We start from the raw sequence: 25389 nt of genomic DNA, 5'->3' as shown, positions 1-25389 counted from the left end.
AGATTGTCACTGGTGTTAGCTATGGAGAAGGCAATACATAATTTCATGGGTAAAAATAACATACAGTCATGCCAGCTGATCAGTGAAAGGACCCACAGATAGGCAGAGGGAGGACCTTTTCCTCTCAGAGGTAAACCTCTGTACATGGAAAAGATGATAAGAAGCCTTAAAATTCTTAGAAAAACTATTTTTAAATAAACTGTAGAAAAAAAACCTAATGTAAATTATGAAATGAAAGCTAGCTATTCCATTTGCACATTTCTTTTATCTTTTTAAAGGCTGCTAAACAAGCCAACTGGAATCAACATCATATTCATAAAAAAACTGAAAAATTATATTTGAAAGTTGAAAGTTTCTAAACATAGACATATTAACATCTTGTCTGTTGATGGCAAAAATAAAATTTTAAATCCACTTTATTAAGGGAGTTTCTTTCCCCCCCCAAAAAATTAACTAATTTAATTTTTTTAAATGTAAATAAATAATACAGCCTTCAAATTCATTCAATTGACAGATCTTGTATAAATTTTAGGCTTTATTATTTAAACATATACACACAAACCACATATCTACGTGGGACTGCAAATGAAAATAAAAATAAATGAAGTCATTCAAAATACATTTTATAAAATCATTTTAAGATAAAATGAACCCAAATATAAAATCTGCCTCCACATGATAGTTTTTTAAAAATAATTTTCATATTAATTCTTTTAATTGCATCTTTATACCATCTTTCTGAAAACCATATTGTTCTACACTAATCTCACAGAAATAATGCCTATTTTCTGTCTACTCTATTTCTAAGGAAGCAAAGCACATGAAGAGGCCACTTATTTCCTTTAAAATGGATAGGCATTATTACTTTAAAAGGAAAGAGGAGAGTCTGACAAGAAATAAAGTGTTCCCATGAGCAAAACTGCACTGCAATGGACTACAATGGTACAAAGTTCATCATCTTGGTTTAAAAAAAAAAAAAATAAAGCACAACTACTGTCTGACATTTTAGGGCCATGAACTCATCTATGAAGTCCTTACTGCTCTTAAAAGGAAAAAATACACAAATTCATTTAATATGCTTAAGTCACCTTGGCACCTTATATTGAAACTGGTTTTCTCATTTGATAAGCATGAAAACAGACAAATAGATGTTTAGTAATAAAAATCAATACCATATATTGAGTGTTTTCTCAATGAACTGGGCAGTATGCCGGATTTTATAGACATATCATATCATTTAATCTTCTAAATCACCACAAACCAGTGGCAGAACGGCAATTTAAATCCCAGTCTATCTAGCTTGAAAACCCACGGTCTTTCCATTCTGCCTTATTTCCTCTTATAAATCACAATTTTACAAAATCTTTGTGTTCCCATATTAGATCAATCAGATTTAATTCTATCACCAGACTTATCTTTTAATTATCTCTAGAAAATTAGTCTAGGTAATTATTTAGGTAAATATTGGTAATAAGAGATTAAAAAGGGAATATGGTGATTCAGATAGTAAAGACTACCTGCCTGCAATGCAGGAGACCCATTTTCAATCCCTGGATCAGGAAGATCTCCTGGAGAAGGGAATGGCTACCCACTCCAGTATTCTTGCCTGGAGAATCACATGGACAAAGAAGCCTGGTGGGCTGCAGTCCATGAGGTCACAAAGAGTCGGACATGACTGAGCAACTAACACTTTCTTTTCATAGAATAAAGGCAGAAGTTTATACAATAAGCCACTTAGTGAACTAGAAAAGAAAAAATAAATCTGAGTTGTCCTGACTACATCTGATAAACCAAGCAAATGTTGTTAATCCTATTGGAAAAATGTGTACAAACTCTTATAAAAATACTAGAGGCTTACTTCTTAGAAATGAAATGAGGTGAAGGTCACTCAGTCGTGTCTGACTCTTTGCGACCCGATGGACTATGCAGTCCATGGAATTCTCCAGGCCAGAACACTGGAGTGAGTATTCTAAAAGGAATACTGGAGCCTTTCTCTTCTCTAAGGGATATTCCCAGCCCAGGGATCAAACCCAGGTCTCCCACATTACAGGGGCATTCTTTACTAGCTGAGCCACAAGGGAAGCCCTACTTCTTAGAAGCATGACATAATAAAGGGTTTATGACTGCTGCCATTTGTAAACTGTTTCTCTGATAAAAGACACAGGCACTTATCATGAAAATGAGTTCTAATTATTATCCCTAGTATCTACAACATAAGAGAAGAGGCTCTTAAAAGAAGTTGCTGATTAAATCAATTTAAATCAATTAAGGAAACAACCACAGATTCACAGCAAGTTACAAAAAGTAGTACAGAAATTCTGTGTACCCTTTACTCAGTGTCCTTAATTGGGAACATCTTATGTAACTATAGTACAAAACCAGGAAAGTGAGACTCTACAATCCACAAACTATATTCGGATTTCTCCTTTAGCTACTTTATTTTAAAGTGTGCAGTTTTTCTGGTGCTATGAAGAGCCTTAGACTCTCCTCACTTATCTGCTGGGAAAACAAAGGGTCAGAGAGGCTGAAGGACTAGCCAAAGTCAGAGTGCTAAGAAGTGACAAAATAAAAAGCCAACTCCGAAAGACCATCTTTCCTCAGAAACAAAGCATACAACCCCACTGGAGAACATCAGAAGTCCATGAGGAATTCAGTAAAGACATTCAAAATAATCCTATTTCAAAATCAGAGAGATACATATTTTTCACATATTAGTTTTCATCTTTCCAGACTTAAAAAAATTTCTCATTAAAAAAGTTACTGTTATAGGTCTGCTGAAAAACAGTTTTACTGCATCAGAAATACAGTAAACCAAACAGAAAGAAAACTAGGCCAAGATAGTTACCACTTAAAGTCATAGGCTCCTTGCCACCTTTGATCCTAGTACAAAGCTGTCTTGGCAAAAAGCAGACTCATAAACATTGAATGAATGAACAACTTAAGTGATAGGACCAAATATACCAAACAACCCAAATGTTTTTAAAAACAAACAGGAAAACTCTGCAGTATAATAAAATGAGAATTTTTGCAGAAAAAATGTTTATTTTGTGGGGTAGTTTTCATAACATCAGAGCTAGAATGGCCCTTAAAGAACACCTAATCTGGTCATTCTCAACTCTGGCTACACATGAACATCATCTGAGATATTAAAAAAAATCATAAGCCCCATCCCACACTTGGAACAGGGCCCAGGCATCTGTGTTTTTAAAAGTTCCCCATTATTAAGTCCCTTATTATAAGAGTGGTTCTAAGTACTTTATTAGAGGTGAAGAAATTGAGGCCTAGTCAAACTGCAATATCTTATTCAGTAAAAGAATTGAGACCAGGATCCAAGTGGGAATAGCACGATTTTTTTAACATAATATATAAAAAGGATTTCAAGAACTACAAAGTTTCATTTTAACTTTGAAACTGTTGGCCATTTAAAAAAAAAAAAGGTGAAACTAGGCCAAAAGATCTATCAACATTTGAACTCTTCCTAATGTATAGTTATTGTCATTGGTGAACAGACATACAGGTGAGCAATACTAAGCAGGTTTTGCCTTAAAGACTAAAAAAATGAGAAGCATGGTTCCCATCTTTCCAGTTAACTGCCCTCCCTTAGCAATTAGTACTCTTGTAGTTCCCTTAATTGGTATTGTAAAGAGCTTACAGTGGATGTCTATCAAGTAAGTTTGATTTTTGAACAAAATGAGATACATGTATAAAATAGATGGAACTGGATATTTAAAATGTGAACCTATAATATTTGCCATATTGCTCATCAAGTTACACAGATAATAATAATACACATTTTACACTATTTACTAAAATCAAATAGTTACATTTGGAAAATTACCTTTAATCGAATCATTTTCAGCTCTCATTATGTCAATGAGTGAACTCTCCAATGAGTGCATGTCAAAAGTCCTGGGGCGATCCTGTAAACACAAACAGCCAGAAACCACTTTTAAAATAGCATATAATTATAAAAGAAAATAATAAGCTGCATCTGATGGGACACAGATCAAAAAGCCGGAATTTTCTTCCCTCTCCATGTAAGGCACATTATTACTACATTTTATTTTTAACACTTGCAAAACACCAAAATCACAAGTACCCAGGACTCAGCAAAGACTGACTTGATTTCCAATAATAATCATCAATAAAAGCATTACTTTCAAGAACAAAGCAAAAACTATTCTCATATGGTTAAGAATATTAAATACCGGGATGGGGAATACGTGTAAATCTATGGCTGATTCTTATCAATGTATGACAAAACCCACTGAAATGTTGTGAAGTAATTAGCCTCCAACTAATAAAAAAATTAAAAAAAAAAAAAGAATATTAAATACATATAAAAATATTTCTCTGTCACTTAAGATTTCAGTAATGTGGCAAAGTTTCCCAAACTTGTTCCAGCAGTAATCTGTTAAGGTGACATCTACATGTGCTATTCAGAATAGCTATATTTACTTATAAGCCAAGATCTGAAAATAGTCATCAAATGTCTACAAGACCACTAAGTGGCCAAGTAGTCTTGATTTTTCTGCCATTAGAATAAAGGGAAGACAGGATATGGAGAACACTGCTGGTCTCAACACTTAACAAAACGGACTTCATGAGTGGGTGAGGAATCTGAAAATATACAACCATGCTGATGCTGCGGCATTCTTCAGGATATCAGAGATCACTAAAACCAAAGTTTAGCTTGATAGTGAAAAGGAGATGAAAACATTTTCAAGTTAAATACTAAAGGGAAAGCAGTACAATACATGTTTCTGACCTACCTTGAGAATAAATATACACCTACAAAGATTATTAAGGTTATTAAATAAAAAGGGGCTTCCAAAGGAATTTTAGAAGCATGATTTCAGAACTCGCTCTTCCATTGAAGTATTTTTCTCTCATTACTTTTTAATTCAAAGTTTTGGCTTTTTCAAATAATATGCCTAATTTTATCCCCTCCCCCCTTTTCTTTCAGACTTACTAGGATCTCATTTTCCACATTCCAGCTAACTTCTAGAACTTTAAGTTTGATAGAGTACTTCCTCCATCTTTTGATCATTCTGACATTTCTCCTTTGTCCTTCTATAACACTACTCACCCTGTACTATTATTATTCTTCCCTGAAATAGGGACCACTCCTCTTGACCCCACCCACCAAACAGATATCCAGAAATGTTCACTGTTATGGGACACAAACTTTTTTTTAAGTTCCACAACCTGAAGGGTCCAAGGGTAGTTATACTTGGATATAATCTATATTTAAAGTAGACAGTGTTACAGGTTTTTTCCCCTGTGATGGCAGGGGATAAAGATGGGAAGGGGAGTAGATGTCTTAACATGCTCTTCTGCTCTAAACTAGTATGGCTCCCCCAGAATATCTTTCCCACTTTTCCTCCTGATTCTTTCCTCATTGTCCTCATCTTCTCAATATGGTCAACAGAGAGAGGCAAGAGGACAGGTGGCCAGAATGAGAACTTCTAAGTGTGTTCACAAAAAGGAGAAACTCTTCTGTTTTTAGCCTTCCTCATATCAAGCACTGAATTAAATCAAAACTTTACTGCATATTCTTTTGGAAGTCAAGTGGATTTGAGGCATAACTGGAGAAAGAAGTTAAGAACAAATTCCACTATCTCATTCTGCAGTCACTGGATCTGTCCTGCCTTCAACAATCTATAAGTCACACTCAAAATCAGGCCAGCCACTATCTCTATTTCCACAACAAAATCAGTCTTGGAGACACTAATGCTCAGTGTCTTCACTTGCCTATGTCCTCTGACTGTCGGTTTCCCAAAGGTAGGAAGTATGTCTTACATCAAACATTCCCCATGTGTACAATTCCCAAAGGGTGATGGTGTGTTGAGATGTTCATCTCCTCAACACACAGGACTGCCCAGAGGGCCTGATGTGGCAGGAACTCCCTGGCAGACGATTTCTGCTTCTATATTTTCATTTTCTATGTATGCCATGACGTGAAACAGGCTGAAAAGCCTTGTTCCACGTATCTGTATCACTGTGCCTCACACAGGGTATGGCAGCTTAAAAAGCACACACGTTTCCTCAATTGATGAATGAATGAATTCCTTTGAGTAATTTTTATTAAATGTTGAAAGTATTTTTCCTCTCCTATTTCCTTATCTTGAGGTTTGTTTTTTAAATCCCCTTTCAGAGCTGGGCGGGGGGTAAGTAATCAAAATAAAACTGTAATGGCTGTGTGGGAGATGTAAGAGGAGACCTCAGCCTTTTTTTTTAATGCAACTACAGTAGTGAGCAACCTGTGAACTTTTAGGACTTACATTTTGCCAATCACTGAATGACAAGAGCACCCAAGAGAATCAGTTGGAAAAAAACACTAGTGTTTTTGTTTGGTTTGTTTTATGACAGCTGCTTCTGGTAAGTCAAGAAGCATCCTTTTCACCTAGAGGTTTCCAAATGTGGTAGTGGAATTCAGCAAAGCCACTTCATACTGCCCCGCCCCAGGACTCTCCAGACTATTGTCTAAAACATAAAGGTTTTTGCTAAAATGACAACCACTGACTTATGATTGGTAGAGTACATTAAAACTAAAATCCTAAATGAGTATCTAAATTTTTAGTAGTGCTTGATGGAATTAAAAAACAAACAAAAAACTCTCTATCCTTTTTATACTTTGACTAGCTTTCTTTTCATTTGTCACAATTTAATATAAATCTAATAAATAAATACCAATATACAAACTCTGACTCTCAGATGCAATGTGTTAAGAAGAATTTTCAGGCTCTGAATGGATTTAGAAGAAAACAGTGCCTCAAAAGACACATGGAAATGCAAGATACAAGTCCTACTGGCACAAGAACCACATTTTTGCCAACCCTGGTCTAATATGTTCATTTTCCTCGTAGCTCAGTGGGTAAACAATCTACCTGCAATGCAGGAGGCCTGGGTTCGATTCCCTGGGTGGGAAAGATCCCCTGGAGAAGAAAATGGCAACCCTTTCCAGTATTCTTGCCTAATATGTCTAACATGTACTTCTCCCCACAATTCAATCTTATTTGAAATTATAATTATTACAACTACTTTACATTTATATAACACTTTGTTTCTTATGATGCTATAGTAATTCAAGCCACATATTTTGCCAAGCAAATGTTCTGTTCTCAGACAGGTTCCAAAGTTTATCATTTTTGATTACTCTCTCACTGATTTTTTTCTATTTTAAATACCCAATTTTACCAAAAGGACTAAAGTATAAACATCTGTGCCATTAAGAAGTAGATGGAGGGGGACAGACACAAATAAACCCAAGAAATAAGAACAGACAGACAATGCTGGTTTTTCTGCCCAAAAACCAGAGTGTCAAATCAAGAATGTTCTGATTTCTACGTTTCATCCTTAGATTTTGCCTTTTTGGTTTGCTAATTGAGCCAAACGTCATAACCATTTATTTACTTTCTAAAATTCATTTCCCAGAAAGTAAACTAACTATAAAATAGAAATTGTTAAGTAATAGAATTTTCTTCTATTAGAATAGAAGAAAATTTCTTCTAATAGAATAGAATCTTCTTAATTTAACTTGAGATGGTGACCAAAATATGGACATCGGCCTAAATCCGTGGAACATTAGACACTAGGAAGTGTGACATGTCATGTGAGCTTGGGCATTTTCATCCTCTAGACCTCATTCCTGATCTGAAACAGGAAAGAGTCTAATTAAACCTCTAAGGTTCCTTTCCCAGCAACAAAATACATTTGTACTTTAGCTTTCCCATATCCTAAAATAGTCTGTGCTCTTTCAAGATTTGCAGTTTAAATTATAATGAGTTTGGCAGGAATCAAAGATGTGAATGAGGATGACTGATGAAAGTTTATAACTTCTTGCCCATAAAAAGGTGGGAGTTAATTAATTTTTTGATTAATAAGAAAATGAACTCTTATTAAGTCTTAAAAGGACAATCACTATGTTTTCATTATGCTATACATAATGCAAAATAACAAGCTTTATAAAAAAAAAACAAACCACAATTTATTGAAGGGGGAATGTTCTGATTTCCAATAAAAGCTCAAAATAAAACAAAAACACTGATGACTCTACTTGCTTCAACCCGCCACTACCAGTTTATCTTGGCAGCCCACAGACAAAAGCAGATCTATTCTTTATTGAGAATCTACTAAGTATCTGACAATATTCTAGGTAGTTTTTAAATACTGTCATTAGTAATCTTCAAACCTCCTTATAATTTAGATTGTTTTATTCTCAATTTTGGAGAAGGAAATGGCAACCCACTTCAGTATTCTTGCCTGGAGAATCCCACGGACAGGAGTCTGGGGGGCTACAATCTATGGGGTCACAAAAGACTCGGACACAACTGAGCAATTAAACAACAATTCTCAACCTAATGATACAAACTAAGACCAGGGAAAAACACAGTTTATTGCACAGGTAGATTACTGCTTAGTTCAGCAGCTTAGTCTGGATTCAAGAACCCAAGTTTCACTCCAAAGTAGGTGGTGCTACTTTGGGTAAAATAATGGTCATGGCAGTCAAAAGACCACACTAATTAAGATACGTATTAGAATAAATGAGACACTCTGCCTGCCTTAAGGGTCCCGGGGTGAGGAACATGCTGGCTAGTACCTAGCAAATAAGAGGCACTCAAGCATGACTCAATAAATGAAAAACAAAAAAAAAGAACAAAATGTATATAGGAAATATAGGATAATATAAAACTAGAGATACTAAAAACATAAGAGATAGAGAAGGCTTATCTTCCTTCTTCCTGTTGAGATGACAGATCGATGTGGTCCACAATTTTAAGAGACCTAACATGCATCTCTGATGCTTTTGAACTGTGGTGTTGGAGAAGACTCTTGAGAGTCCTTTGGACTGCAAGGAGATCCAACCAGTCAATCCTAAAGGAGATCAGTCCTGGGTGTTCCTTGGAAGGACTGATGTTGAAGCTGAAACTTCAATACTTTGGCCACCTCATGCGAAGAGTTGACTCATTGGAAAAGACCCTGATGTTGGGAGGGATTGGGTGCAGGAGGAGAAGGGGATGACAGAGGATGAGATGGCTGGATGGCACCACCGACTCGCTGGGCATGGGTTTGAGTAAACTCCGGGAGTTGGTGATGGACAGGGAGGCCCGGCGTGCTGCGATTCATGGGGTCGCAAAGAGTCAGACACAACCGAGCGACTGAACTGAACTGAACATGCATCTCTAGGTTAACTAGAGCCAACCACAGGAGCAGCAATGGTAGTAGTGGTAGTAATATCAGCAGATAACATTTATCAAGATCTAATGCTTTACATGCAGAATCTCATTTAGTCCTCACAAAATTCTATATAAAAAGTGTTCAGTTATTATCCCATTTCACAGATGAAGGCATAGCTTAGCATGATTAAGTAACTTTATCAATGTCAGGTTAAGCAGAGAATGCAGAACGAACCACCAGCCTGACTTTAGAAATGTGAGCTTAACAACCACGAATGAAAATAAAAGACCACCAATTATTTTCAAGGCTCAGCAAACTTGATTACAATGCGGAGATGATTTTTTTCTTTTTTTTGGTAACCTCAATTGTTGTATTTAATATATTGAGTTGCATCAGTAACTGGTTGGTTTCAGTTTATGTCATCTCCACTTCACAGGGCAATTTCTAAAGGAAAAACCACAAAAGCCACTATGAAAATCAAAGTTGATAAAAATAACCTTCTGGCAAAACAAATTAGCATTTCAAAGAGCAAGACCTGTCCTTTTAATGTACACCTGAATAATTCTGACTGCCACAGCCAAATAGGAAGATTCACATCAGCAAGTAACTGATGACACGGCTTTTTGTAACATCCCAGAAGTAGCCACAAGAAGCACATGAATCTGTAGGTCCATTACTACCAGGAGGAACAACCTGATTGCAATTATGCCACAAACCAAAATTACAATTTCATAGACTTTAAAAAATATATCCAGATGAATAATAAAAGCCAGTGTTACTCATACTTAAGAGAATATCAGAATCATTTGGAGGTCCTATTGAAACAGCCTACAGGGTCAACACCTAAAGTTTTCCATTCAGTAGGTCTCGGTAGGTCCAAGAATTCACATTTCTACTAAGTTTCCAAGTGAAGATGGGGACCACACTTTGAGAACCACTGAGTTAAGCAAGTCCATTCCACAGGTTAATTTCATTAGATACTTCAGAATGTGATTTATAGCTTACACCCTGTTTAACAATTATGATGCAGTCCAGCTTAAATATCAACTATTTTACAGTTTCCTTATGAAGAGAAAGCTTTTGCTCTCAAAACCAAAAACAAAGTCCTCTCTTCCAAGCTCTAAGATGCAATTTTTTTTTTTTTTACAATTAAGTTCAATTTCAACAGAACCACCACTATAACCACTCCATTACTGGTTCTTGTCTTGTCATACTTGAGTTAGTATGTTTTAGCATTAGTAGACCTGACTAAAGCACAAGAGTCCCTTGGACTGCAAGGAGATCCAACCAGTCCATCCTAAAGGAAATCAATCCTGAATATTCATTGAAAGGACTGATGCTGAAGCTGAAACTCCAATGCTCTGGCCACCTGATTCAAAGAACTGACTCATTGGAAAAGACCCTGATGCTGAGAAAGACTGAAGGCAAGAGGAGAAGGGGACAACAGAGGATGAGATGGTTGGATGGCATCACCGACTCAATGGACATGAGTTTGAGTAAACTCCAGGAGTTGGCAATGGATGGGGAGGCCTGGAGTGCTGCAGTCCATGGGGTTGCAAAGAGTTGGACACGACTGAGCAACTAAACTGAATTGAACTGACATTCTTAAGAATCAAAGCCAAAATTCAGCTATACCCTTTACTCACTGTCTTCCTATAAAGACATACATGACTGTGAGCATCATTCTCAGATTGCTATGTATCTGTACTAGCTTTTGGAACTTTCTCTCTCTGGCTTACTCTGGAAGTTTCTCCCTGGTGAAGAAGGGAAAGAAAAACATTTTGGTCTGAAAGGCAAAGTCTGTGCCAGTATAACAGTTGCCAAAATAAATACGAAATTTGAGATGCCAGCAGAACCCATAATTAATCAAAGGTAACTATGACAGTTTTAATCCAAAATTTGCCAAAACGTAAATATTGCCTTGGATTAAATATTTAAGGCCACAGACATCAAAAGCTGGCAATATAGTCAACTTTCAAGATTCCACTTTCAGATGACCCTCCCATCCCTATGCAAGCACAAGTCCCCTTTTCCCATATCCGCCAAGCACACTGACAGCCCATATTTATAAGCAAGTTCTGTGATGGCTACCCACTCCCTCCTTCCCTGGACTGTGAGCTCCACTCATCCGAAAGCCACAGACTGCCCAACTGTGCAGCCCATGGTAAGCCCCTCATCACTGCCGCCATCATTACTGAAATGGCGAACGTCCCTTCTGGCTCTGTGCTGTGTCTCAAATAAAAGATGCATGATTTCTGTGCATTAGTTCCTCATGACCATCATGTAAAGTGGGTACAATTATTGCCCCCATTTTAGGCTTCTCATGAAGCTATGAGAAGTTAAGTACTTGCACTCAAAGTCACCAAGTTAAGTGGTGGAGTCTACTTTATAGCAGAAGCTCAGAAAAGTGGTCCGTTATTAAATGAACTTTGTCACAACCTAGAAATTTCAATCTCTCAACACCGGCAAGGTATGAAATCCTTCACTGTATACAGGGTCTGAATACAGAGAACAAGTGTCAGAGGTTAAAGTGAAAGAAGTAATTATCTGAAGTAGGAAAAACCACAGTTACTAGCATCTCACATTTCTTAGCAGGGTCCCTCTTCAGTCAGTGTTTTCTCATTATGACCACTTTATAATGAGGCAAACAGTCTTACAGATCTTAGGCTACCAAGTGCTTCCTAATAGAATAATAAACTATAACAAAACAGATCAATGTCTTTAGTATATTACCCTGATTGGATCAATAGCTTGATTTTCTCCCATGTGAACTGATGAACCAGATCTCTCCAGAAAGCCTTTGAGAAAATTTGCTTTTATTCCACCTTCACTAAATAAACCACATTCATGTTCAGTATTAGAAATCCTTAGAGTGATAAATATTTCTTGTCACCACTTGACCATATTAAGAAAACAACTTGGCATTCTAGACTTGATTAGTCAGTTCCTAAATCAATAGACCCCTTCTTCTTGTTAACCATGTATTCATTTCCACTTTACCTGGCAGAGGAAAATAACTAAAATCTATTCTAAGACTTGTGTTTAAATCACCACTTACTAGACAAGTGGTCTTGACACCATATCATCTCTGAACCTTGATTTCATCAGTGAAATTAGGATCTCCCTTATTTCACACATCTCCCTTATAAAACTGGGCTGAGGAGAAATGAAATGAAGTCCATGATAGATCATGCACAATACCCACCAGTTAGGAGATCCACTCAGCAAACATTCCCTCTCCAGTGCGATGGCAGAAGAGCCCCAAACCAACATATTAAATTAGGTATTGTCTGTATCTGGATAATTCAGCTGTTCCGTGCTACTTCCTATAGCTCATTTTCAGAGGGAAACAAAAAAGGGGGGAAAAGATCTTTCCTACCTGATACACTATTCGGGGCAAGAGATCATTAATTCAGGAAAGTGAGTAAGTTCTACTAAAACTCAGGCCTACCTCTGTCTTTGGCTGCTTACTGGCAGTCAGCATTCCTCTGCTACATATCTGCTGGGTGTGATCAGGGTCCTGAGTCATCAGAGAGAATGGTCACCCAAATACACAATCTTCATTCCTAAACTGAGGCTTGTATCCTGTACCCCATACAATCCATAGCATTTCTTCTCTTCCATGAGCCTTGACCATAACGTCAAAAGGCAGCCTGTGCCCACTGGCAGCCTCTGGGCTCTCACAGCTACCACCCTCACATCCTTAGCTCTCCAATGTCTCCTCAGCAGAAGGCACTTCTCAATATTCAGGCACAAAGCAAGAGGTCACCGACAGTTCAGTTCATAAGGAGGAGAGTGTGTCTACCTTGGTCATGTACTCCCACCATACGGTCCATAGAAAGCATAAAACATTTGCGGGTTGAAAAACAAGAGATGAAAAAGTGTGAGGCAGTCCAAAGGCCTGCAAAAGATCCCAAACCTTTAAATTCCCCTTAAAAACAAAAACAAACAAACAAAAATACAGCCAAAAAGCTCTGAGTCCTGTCCTGTTCTCTCTCCTTTTGGAGAGCCTTCTCACAAATTCACAGAAATATAAAGCCAGGAGAAAGCTGAGATGGCGGAGAGAAAACTGGACAATCCCTTCCCAGATACCTGGTCATCAGCTGATATTCTAATGTTTTGTTGGATCTCTCTCCCTTTTCTTTGACAGACATGTGACCACCAGCACCCTTCTTGTCTGAGAAGGGAGATGTGGCCAATAGTGGCTTTTTTAGAGATTAGCATCAGGTTGAGCAGTAAAACAGGCTGGGCAGGTACAACAAAAATATGGGCCTTGCCTCAGTTTCTCACTGTCTTTTTTTAAAAAAACAACTAGAAGATATCTTTGTGTGTTTTTAAGAGGGGGAAAAAAGACTATCTTTCAGAAACACATACTAAACCATTTACAGATGAAATGATACAGTACCTAGGAAATGCTTCAAAATAACATGAAAGCAGGAAGAGAGGGTTAGGAAGATAGATCAAAGAGGACTGCCAAGGAGCTGATCATTGTTGGAAGCCAGGAGACATATACATGGGATTTTACTATATATTCTATTATTGAATATGTTTAAATTTTTCCCTAATAAGAAATTCAAAAGACTTGGGGATGGGGGGAGAGACTTTACCCAAAGAGGAAGCAAACAAAAAAGCCAGTTGGTCACTAAATTTTCCAGCAGTGTTCAAGAAAATGAGAGCATCATCTGGGCTGATTCCCTAGTGCACTGAGTTTACTAAACAAAATTATAGTTCAGCTTATAAAATTCTTCTTTAAAGTTAAGCTCGAATTACCACACAACAGTTAAACAACAGTTTTCACATTTTAATAATCTGTGTGATTTCCAAATTTTGAATTAGTATTTCTAGTTGATGACCTTCTCTCTTATACCAACAGAATCTTTTGGAAGCCAAATATTAGAAATACTTCATCTTATTCCAAAATAAAACAAGACAAAAGAAATGAGAAAATGAAGGCTCAGGAAAGCTGAGTAGCTTACCTTACGTCACAGAGCTAGCAAGTGGCAGAGCCATAGCTGAAACTCAGATCTGAATTCCATACAATAATTAATAGCTTTTTCTGAGTAGCAATGTTCTTACATCAACTTTTTTTGTTTGGTTCTTTTTAAGGTTCTTATAGACAGTAAGGCTATAGCAACTGTTTTACTGACCAGCACCAGATGCATTCCTCAAAAACACCTGCAAGAACTATTACTAAAAATATGTTGTATAATGGGGCTTCCCTGGTGGCTCAGACAGTAAAGGATCCACCTGCATTGCGGGAGACCTGGGTTCAATCCCTGGGCTGGGAAGATCCCCTTGAGGAGGGCACGGCAACCCATTCCAGTATTGTTATCTGGAGAATTCCCATGGACAGAGGAGCCTGGCAGGCGACAGTCCATGGGGTCACAAGAGTTGGACACGACAGAGCGACTAAGCACAGCACAGCACATGCTGCATAATATGTAAATACAAACATGGCTTTAAAACGTATAATACTGAGGGATTAACTATAACTCACTATAGATCTGCAAGAAAACAATGATTGGGATGTGTGTGTGTGTGTGTGTGTGAGAGAGAGAGTCATTCAGCCATGTCCGACTCTTTGTGACCCCACGGACTGTAGCCCACCAGGTTTCTCTGTCCATGGGATTCTCCAGGCAAGAATATTGGAGTGGGTTGCCCTTCCCTTCTCCAGCGGATCTTCCCGCCCCAGGGGTCAAATCTATGTCTTCTGCATCGCAGGTGCTTTCTTTACCAACTGAGCCACCAGGAAAGCCTGGTTGGGATATACCTGGCAACTATTCAGCAAACAGTAACTGCCCAATCTAAATATTCTACAATAGGAAAAATAAGTGTTTAGCTTAAGACTTTACACTTTAAAAATTCAGTTTACAAACATGAGAGAGGACCTGTGAGTGGTCCTTGACATATAATGAGACCTGAATTCTGTGACTCACAGGTTAAAGTTTGCCTTTTGTGGTACCAGTTTGTCACAGAATTTTAAAAAAGCACATGTGTAATAAGTGTATATTTATAAATGTAACCATTAATAAAATATTTTAAAATGCCCTTTATACCTTGTTTCTGCTATACCTAAAGCTTAACCTGTTAGTTTTCCTTAGAGTTTAAACAACCCATGGATTAAGATGAAATATATATAACTATTGGGCTAGTTGTTAATATTTTTATAATGAGAAAAAAATCAGGTTTAGTATCATTAAAAGATTATAACAGATCAGAAATAATTACAAATCAAATCGAAACCATTTTTATGAGATATCCAGTCCTGTGCCTAGCTCATAACATAGAAAGTTCTCAACAAATGTGTTATATTTGCTCAGTTACATCTGACATTTTGTGACCCCACAGGCTATACACTCCATGAAATACTCCAGGCCAGAATACTGGAGTGGGTAGTCTTCCCCTCCTCCAGGATATTTTCCCAAACCAGGGATCAAACCCAGGTCTCCTGCATCACAGGTGGATTCTTCACCAGCTGAGCCACCAGGGAAGCCCATTATACAAATTAATTAAAATATATATTAAAAAAACTTAATTTCAGGATAAAAGTTAAAACATATCCAATTTAAATCTATGGTGCCTTTCCTGTCTTTTAACCAACCCCATCAAAGTACAGTCTCCTTTAATGTATACAAAAACAACCAAATGTTGTAAATTTCTTAAAAATAGGCAAAATCTTTTAGACTACTGAAAGATGCAGACTGCTATTGCTAACAAAAGTTTAAGTACATAAACAATTTTAAACTCTTCAAAGAAACTGACAATTCTGCTAAATGTTTTATCTGCCCTGGGTTGCATCTAGCTTATTTAAAGGAGTATTCTGATGAAATTTCCTGACAGTTCAGTAGTTAGGATTCTTCCCTTCCATTGTAGGAGGCATGGTTTGATCCCTGTTCAGGGAATGAAGTTCTTGCATGCCAGGTGGCATGGCCAAAAAAAAAAGAAAAAAAAAGACGTATTCTGAGAAGTGTAGAATGTATGATAAGATACAATACTAAGAACTGCTCAAAAATCTGTCATAGATACTGAAGCTTTTTCTAATTACTTTAATTTCAAGATTGTACTCAATATTAGAAATTTTAATTTTATTTTAAATTAAACAAAAAAAATCTAAGCTACTTAATATGGCCACATAAAGTACCTCACAATAACCCTTCACTTATAGGTACTAATATCTTGATGAGGTACTGTCTTCCCAAATTTAAGTGACTTGCTCAAGGTCAAGCTAAATAGAGATCAGAGTCAAATTTAAGTCTGTTTGGATTCAGGACCTGTGCTTGAGTATACTGTATTTTTGGCCTCACACGATGGCCTTTCTCAGTAATTAGAAACTGATTAAAAATAGGATCTATACCTATATATTTCCATATACTAAGAATTTTCTAAAAACTTGAAAGTGGAACTCCTTCTAACTTTATAAAGTATTATAATATTATAAACTCCTTCTAAAAAATGATACTTTACTATAAATGTATCATGGCAAAAATACACTTTAATTTCTGCAAGAACAATTTTCTCTGAACAACATAAAATGACTTCTGTCAGGAAAAGTTAAAATGAATGCTCATGTTACAAGCTCCCTGAGAAATGCATTATATATACTATCTATGTTGGGACCAAAAACTAAAGTACAACGTAGTGCTGAAAAAAATGTGATAATGGTACTTCAAGCTTATTTTCCTTATAGCAAGAGAGAGAAAAGTCATACGGAAAATAAATTTAGACTGCAAAATTCAAAACAGGCATATGTTAACTTTAAACCTACTTTTCCATTTCTTTCTTACGAATACCAACAAAAACTATTCTCAAAAGCATAAACTCATAAACTAACAGCATCTTTCCAACTGCAACTAGCAACACAACCACATTCACTAGGCTTGCAATAAACAGGCATTTCCTGAAAGATGTTGAACAGTGTGTTGATCATATTCCACGGCTTTTCTGAAGACACAACAGAAAATAAAAAATTTCAAAACTACCCTGCCCAAGTTTTGATTTCATCATAAAAGCAATTAAACCTAGTTAAAAGGCTTTCTACAAAAAGGAGTAAAATTGTATCTGGTAGATTTTTCCCAAAGTTTTCCCAATATATCAATTCTGCTGGAGCCAGAACCATCTAACCCATGCTTTACAGTTAAAAATAATGAGTTTCCCCTCTTCTAATATAAATAAACATAATAAGTCAAAGAAAATGTTTCCTATGCAAAGATCTCTCTTGGGACTACATGGTAAAAAAATGTAATGTAATAAAGTTGCACTTTAGATAATTTTAATAATTCACTATGACTTTTGAACATAAAGCAATGCAGTAACTTTGTTTTCAAATATAAGATGCCATGTAGAATTTTGTAGATCAATAAATTGACAACACAAGGAGAGTTATTAAAGTGACATGAATTATTTTGCCTGGTTAAGACAACTTAACAAATTCATGGTGACCAAAGCAAATGGACTCTAAATCCTAAAATGTCTCCCTAACAACCCAGTTTTAAGACAATCTTTGTGACAGATTTTGTCTCCCCTCTTTCTTTTTGTTTTCTTTTTCTTTTTTGGCCTACTTCTTGGTTCTTAGCTAATAGAGATGCGGGCATAACTGAGCTAAATATAACAGAATACTAGAATCTATAGCACACAATTTTCATTTACTTCCTGTAAGGACAGAAGATCTAGGCACCCCTCCAAAAACGTGCTATATTCAAATATAATTATTGGCAGGTGCCCAATACATTATTTGGTTTGCACATCAGGATTCCAGGATGTGTTCGGCAGGACAGGTAGGATTCTTTTCCTCTTGAAGTAAGGGTCAAATCATGCCTTTAGTCACAAGATATGGACCTTGTTTCTTCATTTTGAAATTAAGACAATAAAACTAAACCTCATAGGGTTGAAAAATCCTATCTAGGAAGTGAGATAACAAATATGAAAGCACCTAGCTCAGTGTCTGATATCTAGCATGTACTAAAACCAAAAAAATACTCATTTGAGGGCTATTATCTAAGTTTAATATTTTGAAGTTGACAAATATATTCTACTACTTTCCACTTTCAAAACTTGATAATTAGCTTTTGAACACCAGGTATCAATTATTCACTGTAAAAATTTTCTTCTTACCTACATGCTTCTGGCAGGCATTTCTTACCCCCACCCCCAACTCCTCATCTGCATCATATCTATGTGAAAAGATACTGTAGTATAACGGTTAAAAGCCTAATCTCACGTGTGAATAGTAATAATAACAATAATATTTACTTCATGGGATTGAGTGAAATGAATTAATACATGTGAAAACAGATTATCATAAGCAGGCAATTATTAAATATACATTAGTTATCTGAAAACTGGATTTGAGGCATGTTATCTGAATTCACGTAATGAGAACTTTAACTTGCTTCGGCAGCACATATACTAATACAAAGAAAATGCCAAGATATAATGCCTGTCATATCACTTATTTAGAAGATAATTCAATATTTTCAATCTTTGTTCCTGGTTCCATAAACATGGATAAAAGAGAAGATTAAGACTGGCCAAAAAAAATTAATTTAAAATGTCATAATGAATTTTAATTCACTGTATGTGGCCAAACCTGTGTTAAACAAATGTAAAAACCATTCTGATTTATTTCAAAATAAAATAAACATTGCCCAGTATTAGTTACATTTCAGGTAAATTATTTCCTTTTAATATAATAATTCCATGCTAGACTTTGAATACCAATATTATAATATAACCATGTAAATTCTATCCTGTAATTTCTGTAGTAAATTTTAAGATCTCTCTGTAACAACTAAGGAATTCTTTTTAATAGCAATTGAAATTGAACTACTAATGTCTAAAACATCTTTCCTAAAATTAACAGTTTAAGTTAATAAAGTTAAATAAGATAGCAGTGTTTAGAAAAAAGTATGGACTGCGAGTGCAGCAATTTAAATTTCACAGTAGCTTGCTTTAGGATCAAAAGGAACTTAGAAATCACCTAGGTCACCCCCCATGCCAATTTTATGAAGCAACTGAGGCCCCCAGATGCTATGACTTTGACAGGGCGAAGACCACAAACTAGGTGTCTGAGCTCCCAGTCAAAGAAATGTTCCTTCAAATATTTTCATATCAAATTTAACCAAGTAATTCATACCAACTCAAAATGGCATTTTTTTTAGCCAAAAATTTTTTCTAAAGAATAATTCTTTAAACACACACACACACACATACAAGTAAGCACCAAAGTACTCAGTTTACTAATTTCTTATATTTTCAAAACTCAATTAGGAATTTTTTTCATAAAGAATTTTTTCAGATCACTTATATTTATTGCGACTTTCAAATCACCCTTCTCTCAGCTCCCCAACTCCCAATCTCTCTCTCTCTTCTCTTCTCTCACACACAGAAATACACACACACATTCTCCTAAAAATGGTGGGAATGGTATACAGAAATCAACAACTTAGTTCCTAATCCTACCATATTTGAACCAGGTATATTGACTCATCGTTTTTTCCACCCTCAGCATAACAGACAATTCTAAGGCAAGAGCTGGTTTCTAACAATATCTTTTAGTATCAATCTTAGTCTACTACATTATTATTTCATACATCAGCTTAATCTCTTAAGAAATCATCTGACTGAAAAAAATCTCACATGTTAAACACATCTCATCAGCCCCATAAAAATATTAATAATGTGTATATATGTATAATTTAGTCACTTTTTGAAATTAATTTCCCAAAGCAAATCTTTATCAAAAGTCAGTAAACTGAGAATGGAAAACAAACTATGCAGTCACACAAATCCATTCTGTCACTTGATTAGTAGCAAAATAAAAAAGAAAAGTATTTTCAATTGTCAGCTTAACCCAGTTAAAATGTTGAGAATGCCATCTTGGATTTTTAATTTGGAATATATGAATAATTTGCAAAAGTTACCTTTGCATTAAACTTCCCTTAAATTTATGTTCAAAGGACTATCAAAACCAACTTTTTAAAAACAGACTTCATGGAATTGCCAATGTATTAAACAGCCTTTTACCTGATCACTAGAGCATGAAAATTGCTCTCTTCAGTTTGAGTGAAAACCCTTTCTAAAAACAAAAGCCAACATCTTTTTTCAACCTGGGCAAAAAAAATACTAAAAAAAAAATTTAAAAACAGGTTTCACCAAATATTTTGATACATCCTAACTATTATACCTGAATCCTTAGAGAATGGATATTTAATTCCTGGGAATGACACAGAGTTCTCTTAGCAAATTTCCCTCCCTCTGAGCAAATTATTAATTAAAACAGATAACTCCACTTGTGCTGACATCATGTCTGGATACAGTACAACTATTTTGAAATCTGTTTTAGCCTTTGCAGAAAGATCTCTAAAATAACTTTTAAGATATAGCACAGTATGTTTTAATCCTTGCTTTTTAGCCTAGTACATCAGCTGTGTGCTTTTTGGCAAGTTATTATATCTTGCTGATGCTCGATTTTCTCATCTCTAAAATGGGGGTAATAATAGAACTTTCCTTGTGGGGTTCATTGTGAGGACTGATTCATATAAATTTCCTAAACACTTATAAATTATCATACCCCCAAAGAAAACAAATTTAGTAGGGCATCTGATGCTCAATCAACTCTGAAATTCCCTTTATACTATATCTATCAACTAGACTGGCTGCTCATTAATTCAAAAACATCAAACAATGTGACTCTTGGAGAATAAGAATACACTGGTGGCAAAAAAGACAAGTAATCTTTGTCTGGACCTATTTTTAGGAATGGTTTAATTATCTACACCCCTAGTGTTAACACTGGGAAATAAACAAATGGGTGAAAAGGCATCATAAAAGAGACCAACAGTTTCATAGTATTCAAAAATAATTGGGGATCAAGAAAATATTTACATCATTTCTCTAGCAGTCCTTACTGACACAAGGCAAGCCAGAATTTGCAAAAAAATGTTTAATAGGAATTTCCAAATTGATGAATGCAAACTGTTCAGACTGCATGGTTCAGAGAGGTTTCGGGTTTAAAATATGAGCAGAAAGAAAACTGTATTTCAGTAGTTGGTTTTCAGCGAATCACTACCTTACAGTGGTGAAAAATAAATTTGGGAGGGTATATAGTTATGCATATGGGCAGAAAATGCTAATCAGTTTCCATAACGAAATATATTTATATCTACATTATTTATTCTCACTTAAATAAGTAGGAAAAAACCTACCACGATTTTCTTGTCAGGCTAGAAAGGTACTGCAGTTAATAATCATGACATCACTAACTACCTGGTATTCACAATTATGCTAATTTATATGGTTATCTATGGAAAGATAACAATTAGAAAATTACAAAAAAAGAACAGCTGAATATTTTGTTCCAAATTACACTGCTCTCCTGCCAAAATAATGTCTGACAATGAACTCTTTTTCTAAGAAGAGCTCTGATATGAATACAGACAATTCAAACTCTCTTAGTTACATAGATATTACACCATGCCGTTTCCTTATTTCACCTTAATCTATTAATGGAACATAATCTTACCGGAAAAGGAAAAATGTTGTCAGCCCTGTTCAAGCTATCTTCCATCCAGGATTTAGGAGCAAAGGCAGAGCTGGGGCGAGCATACTTCTGGAGCTGAATATGATTGCTTGCAAAATTCTTCTTCAAAGGCGAGATGGAGTTCAGGGGCGTTATTCCTCCGTTCAGCCCTCTACGGTGATCCCGGCCTTGGGACCCTCCCCAGCCACCATATCCACCACCTCCTGGGCTCCAGGAAGAAGACGGTGTAGGAGAGGGACTCTGGTAACTGCTCCACGGAGAAGGGGGCTTGCTAAGATTATTCGCCAAATGAGGCAGCTGGTTAAAAGCAGCATTTCTATGTGTGAAAGGTGGGGGATGGGGACTGGCAGGAGACCTCCTTTGCTGCTGATGCTGGCTGTGATGATGCTGGAAATGAGGGTGATGAGGGTGGTGCTGTGAGAGAGGCCCAATTTGAGGAGAGAAGCTGCCTCCGAAGCCAGGGCTGACATGATGGGGGAAATTTTGAAACAACAGAGCACCGTTATTAGCCGAAGCAGCTGGGACCCCTCCCTGGTGAAAGAAACTTGCATCTTCATTGATGATTGTAGAGGAGGAAGGCGCTATCGCTGCTGACCAGTTACTGAAACCAGTGAGAGACGATGCGCTTGATGTCAAGGGTTGGGTCGAAGTACCTAGCCCCGTGGCTTCTTGATAATCAAACCCTGTCAACACTGGTGATTCGATTCTTATTTTCTCCTTCCCGTTGCCATTTTCTGAAGAATTGTCCCCTTGATTTTCTTCAGGTTTAGCCTTCTCAGTTTCAGGCAGTATTCCAGCTTCCTGACCTGGACTGGGGGAGAGCTGCTGCTTTTCCAAAGGGTCTTGCGGTTCCTGTTGCTGACTTTTTGCTTTTTCTGATCCCAAGATCTCATCCTGAATGTTATGGGTAGCCGGAGCAGGAAACAGCCAAGCTGACCCGGCACTGCTGCCATTGGCAGCTGTGTTATTATTTATAAAAGCAGCAGGGCTGGGGGTGGCATTTTGGTGATGGTGTGGAGGCTGCAGATGTGGATGGAATCTGACTGGAAAAGCAGATTTATTCCCAGTATTGCTTTGCACTAGCACTCCAAACCCGTAATCCCCCATTTATTATTTTTAGGCTCAGAATCTTAAGATAAAAAACAACAACCTGGTATCTCAAGCCTTTGTATCCTCTACTCCAAATGTAAGTTGCTTGTTTGAAACGTCTTATTTTAGCTAGCTCAAAGATGCAGCTTATCACCCTAAATAGTTCAGATTTGGAATTCTGGTCTCTGAAAGAAAAAAAAAAAACTAAAAAAAAAAAATCTTAAAACACTGACATGAATTCAACTAGGCTTATTTCTAGGAGGGAATAAAAACGAAGAGGGTAAAAATCAAGTCTTTGGTTAGTAAAATAGGCGCTTTCTTTTTCCAAAGGAAAACGTACATGAATGACAAAAACACAGCTTCTCAAGCATCTATGGATGTAGAAGAATAAGCATTGCGAGGAGTAAAAATATATATATATATAATTTAACAATCACATATGGTCTTCTTCAGCAGTTTAGATTCACTCACATAAAAATTAGAATAGGGCTAAGAGGAGAATAGGTTCTTTTCTTGGCAGCTTGGTTAAAAAAAATCAGGAATAATTTAAGAACATTATATATTATATATTTATATATATAGATTATATTAGGTTATCTGGGATAGGGGGCAAATTCCTGGTTGCGGGAGAGGAAATCAGCATTGACTAATGGAAAGATGACTGCAGGGAGGTTTCTGCTCTTCCTGGTCCTGTTTCTGCTCTTTCACGGGGTGCAGTTTTGGCCTCTGGGGCTGTTCCTGAAGCTCTGGGTGCAGATCTTGCTGCGGTCGCTGTTCCTGGGCTCCCCCTGGCCTCCTCTCCCCCATGAAATGGTTTGGAAACACACCCGTTTCTCCCTCGTAGGGGTGTCGCGATCAGGATGGATTAGGGAGACTCGACGAGGACAAGCTGGCGGCCCGGGGGTGCGGGGACCAAGGGGGCGACCTGGAAGGTCCTGCGGTTTCGGCCTCTTCCCCTCTCTGCGGCTCCGGGGTTTTTTTCCCTCATGGGACCCAGGGGCGGTTTGTTCAGTTCTCTCAGTTCGATTCTCCGCGGGGGGGAGGGGGGAGGGGGGTGCGGGGGGGGGAGGGAGAGGGAAAAAAAGGAAACCCCACTAGCTTAGTTGTTCTAAAAGAGAAGGGCTTCCCCCCTTTGCTCTTTCTCTTTTTGCCCCCAGATTTTTTTAAAAACTATAATTTAGAAGGCTTTTGTTTCTCCTCACGGTTGCTGGGCCGTCGTCGTCGCCGCTGCTTTACCCCGGTCCCGCAGTCCCCACTGTCGTAGTTGCGAACTCCGCCTGGCTCTTCTTCTTCTCTCCTTCTTCCTCCTCTTCCTCTTCTGCTGTCGCCGCCGCTGCTGCTGCTGCTGCCGCTGCCGCCGCCGCCGCCTCCCGGTGCCCGGGTCCAGCAGCCGCGGCTGAGTCCTTCTCCTCAGGACCTAGCCGAGTGAAATGACAACCAGCTGGAAAGACCTAGAGACACTTCCGGTTCGAAAAGGGAGGGGTGGGTTAGGGTAGACACCCCGCCCACCTGCCTAAAGGCCAATAAGCTGCTAGAATTCAGATAAGGCCACGCCCATAACCCAGGTGCCCTCCCAGGAAGGTCGAAAAGTTACGTCGAGAGACGCCCCTTCCGTCTGCGCCTCGCCCAGTGAGGCCTGGAGCCTGGAACTCGCTCTACTACGCGGAGGGACCCCAGCGAGTCGCCATCTTTAGTGTGGGCAAAGGACTACTGCGCTGTTTATTTCGCTTAACCGCGCTCTGCAGGAGGAGCGTAGAGGGACGCGCGGAAGAGAACGGATTGCCCTAGCACTGTGGAAAAGAGCCCAGGAGTAGGAGATCGGAGTGGCTACCCATGAAACCGCGGATGAACGAGAGGACTGCCCAGAGTAAACGTGGTTCCCCAGGCATCTCGTGCTTTGGCTCGAGCTCCGCCCCAGAGGGATCTGGAAGAGGAGGCGGGTTTTACCAGCTGCTGTAAGGTGCCTAGAATTGCGTATGTCCTTGTCCTGAAAGTGGATCTTAAACGGGACTCTCCCTTCACCTTCCATCCCCCCACCCCCACTCCTGCTTGGTTTAGGCTCCCGTCCGGTGCAGTGTTTCAGGCACAGAGATACAGCTGCTTTAGGCGTCCGTGGCCGAGCCCTCCTTATTCCCATCCGCTCTAATGGACCCTACCCGCTTATTAGGGGAACATTTCCAAAACGAAGAATCTTAACCAGGATCCTCACCTGTTCTGCTCTCTCTACGACTGCCCACTACCTCCTTGAAAAAGACCAAACTTTTTATCCTGATATTCAAGGGTTTTGCACTCTGGGGGCAGTATATCTTAACATCTCATCTCCTCCAAACGCCCCACACCAAGTTCCTCCAAATATAATCTCAGTTCCTTTTTACCTTCCGTTTCCTCTCTCCTCCACCTGGTAAACTCTTACTTAGTTTTAGGAATCGGTTCAAAAGCTACCAATTCTGTCTTCTGAAATCCCTCTTGAATGAATATCCATGGCCCAGTATATTTCTCATGCTTGTCACCCTCTATTGTAATGGTTGCTTATGTCTCCTGGACCTGTGGTCACCTGTGGGCTCTTTGAGGAGAGGACCTTG

The 25389-nt window shown here is 37.9% G+C and overlaps 1 protein-coding gene across 3 annotated transcripts in view; it reads right to left on the bottom strand.

Annotated features, from left to right (window-relative positions):
• CPEB4 (cytoplasmic polyadenylation element binding protein 4) overlaps positions 1-24250 on the bottom strand; it is a 68632-nt gene extending 44382 nt beyond the window's left edge. For 2 of the 3 annotated variants that reach the window (XM_043887212.1, XM_043887215.1), the window contains exons 1-2: positions 21701-24250; positions 3839-3920 (exon numbers count right to left, since the gene is read on the bottom strand). In XM_043887212.1, coding sequence (XP_043743147.1) covers positions 3839-3920; positions 21701-22825 — 1207 coding nt within the window. In that variant the 5' untranslated portion in view covers positions 22826-24250. The remainder of the gene's footprint in view (positions 1-3838; positions 3921-21700) is intronic. The other variant, XM_043887213.1, reaches the window with a different exon arrangement.
• Positions 24251-25389: the final 1139 nt, after the last annotated feature.

The sequence above is a fragment of the Cervus elaphus genome, chromosome 25 (assembly GCF_910594005.1).
Source record: "Cervus elaphus chromosome 25, mCerEla1.1, whole genome shotgun sequence".
Taxonomy (NCBI): Eukaryota; Metazoa; Chordata; class Mammalia; order Artiodactyla; family Cervidae; genus Cervus; species Cervus elaphus.
The sequence above is the reverse complement of the archived record's forward strand: the minus strand, read 5'-3'. Positions and strand labels throughout refer to the sequence as shown.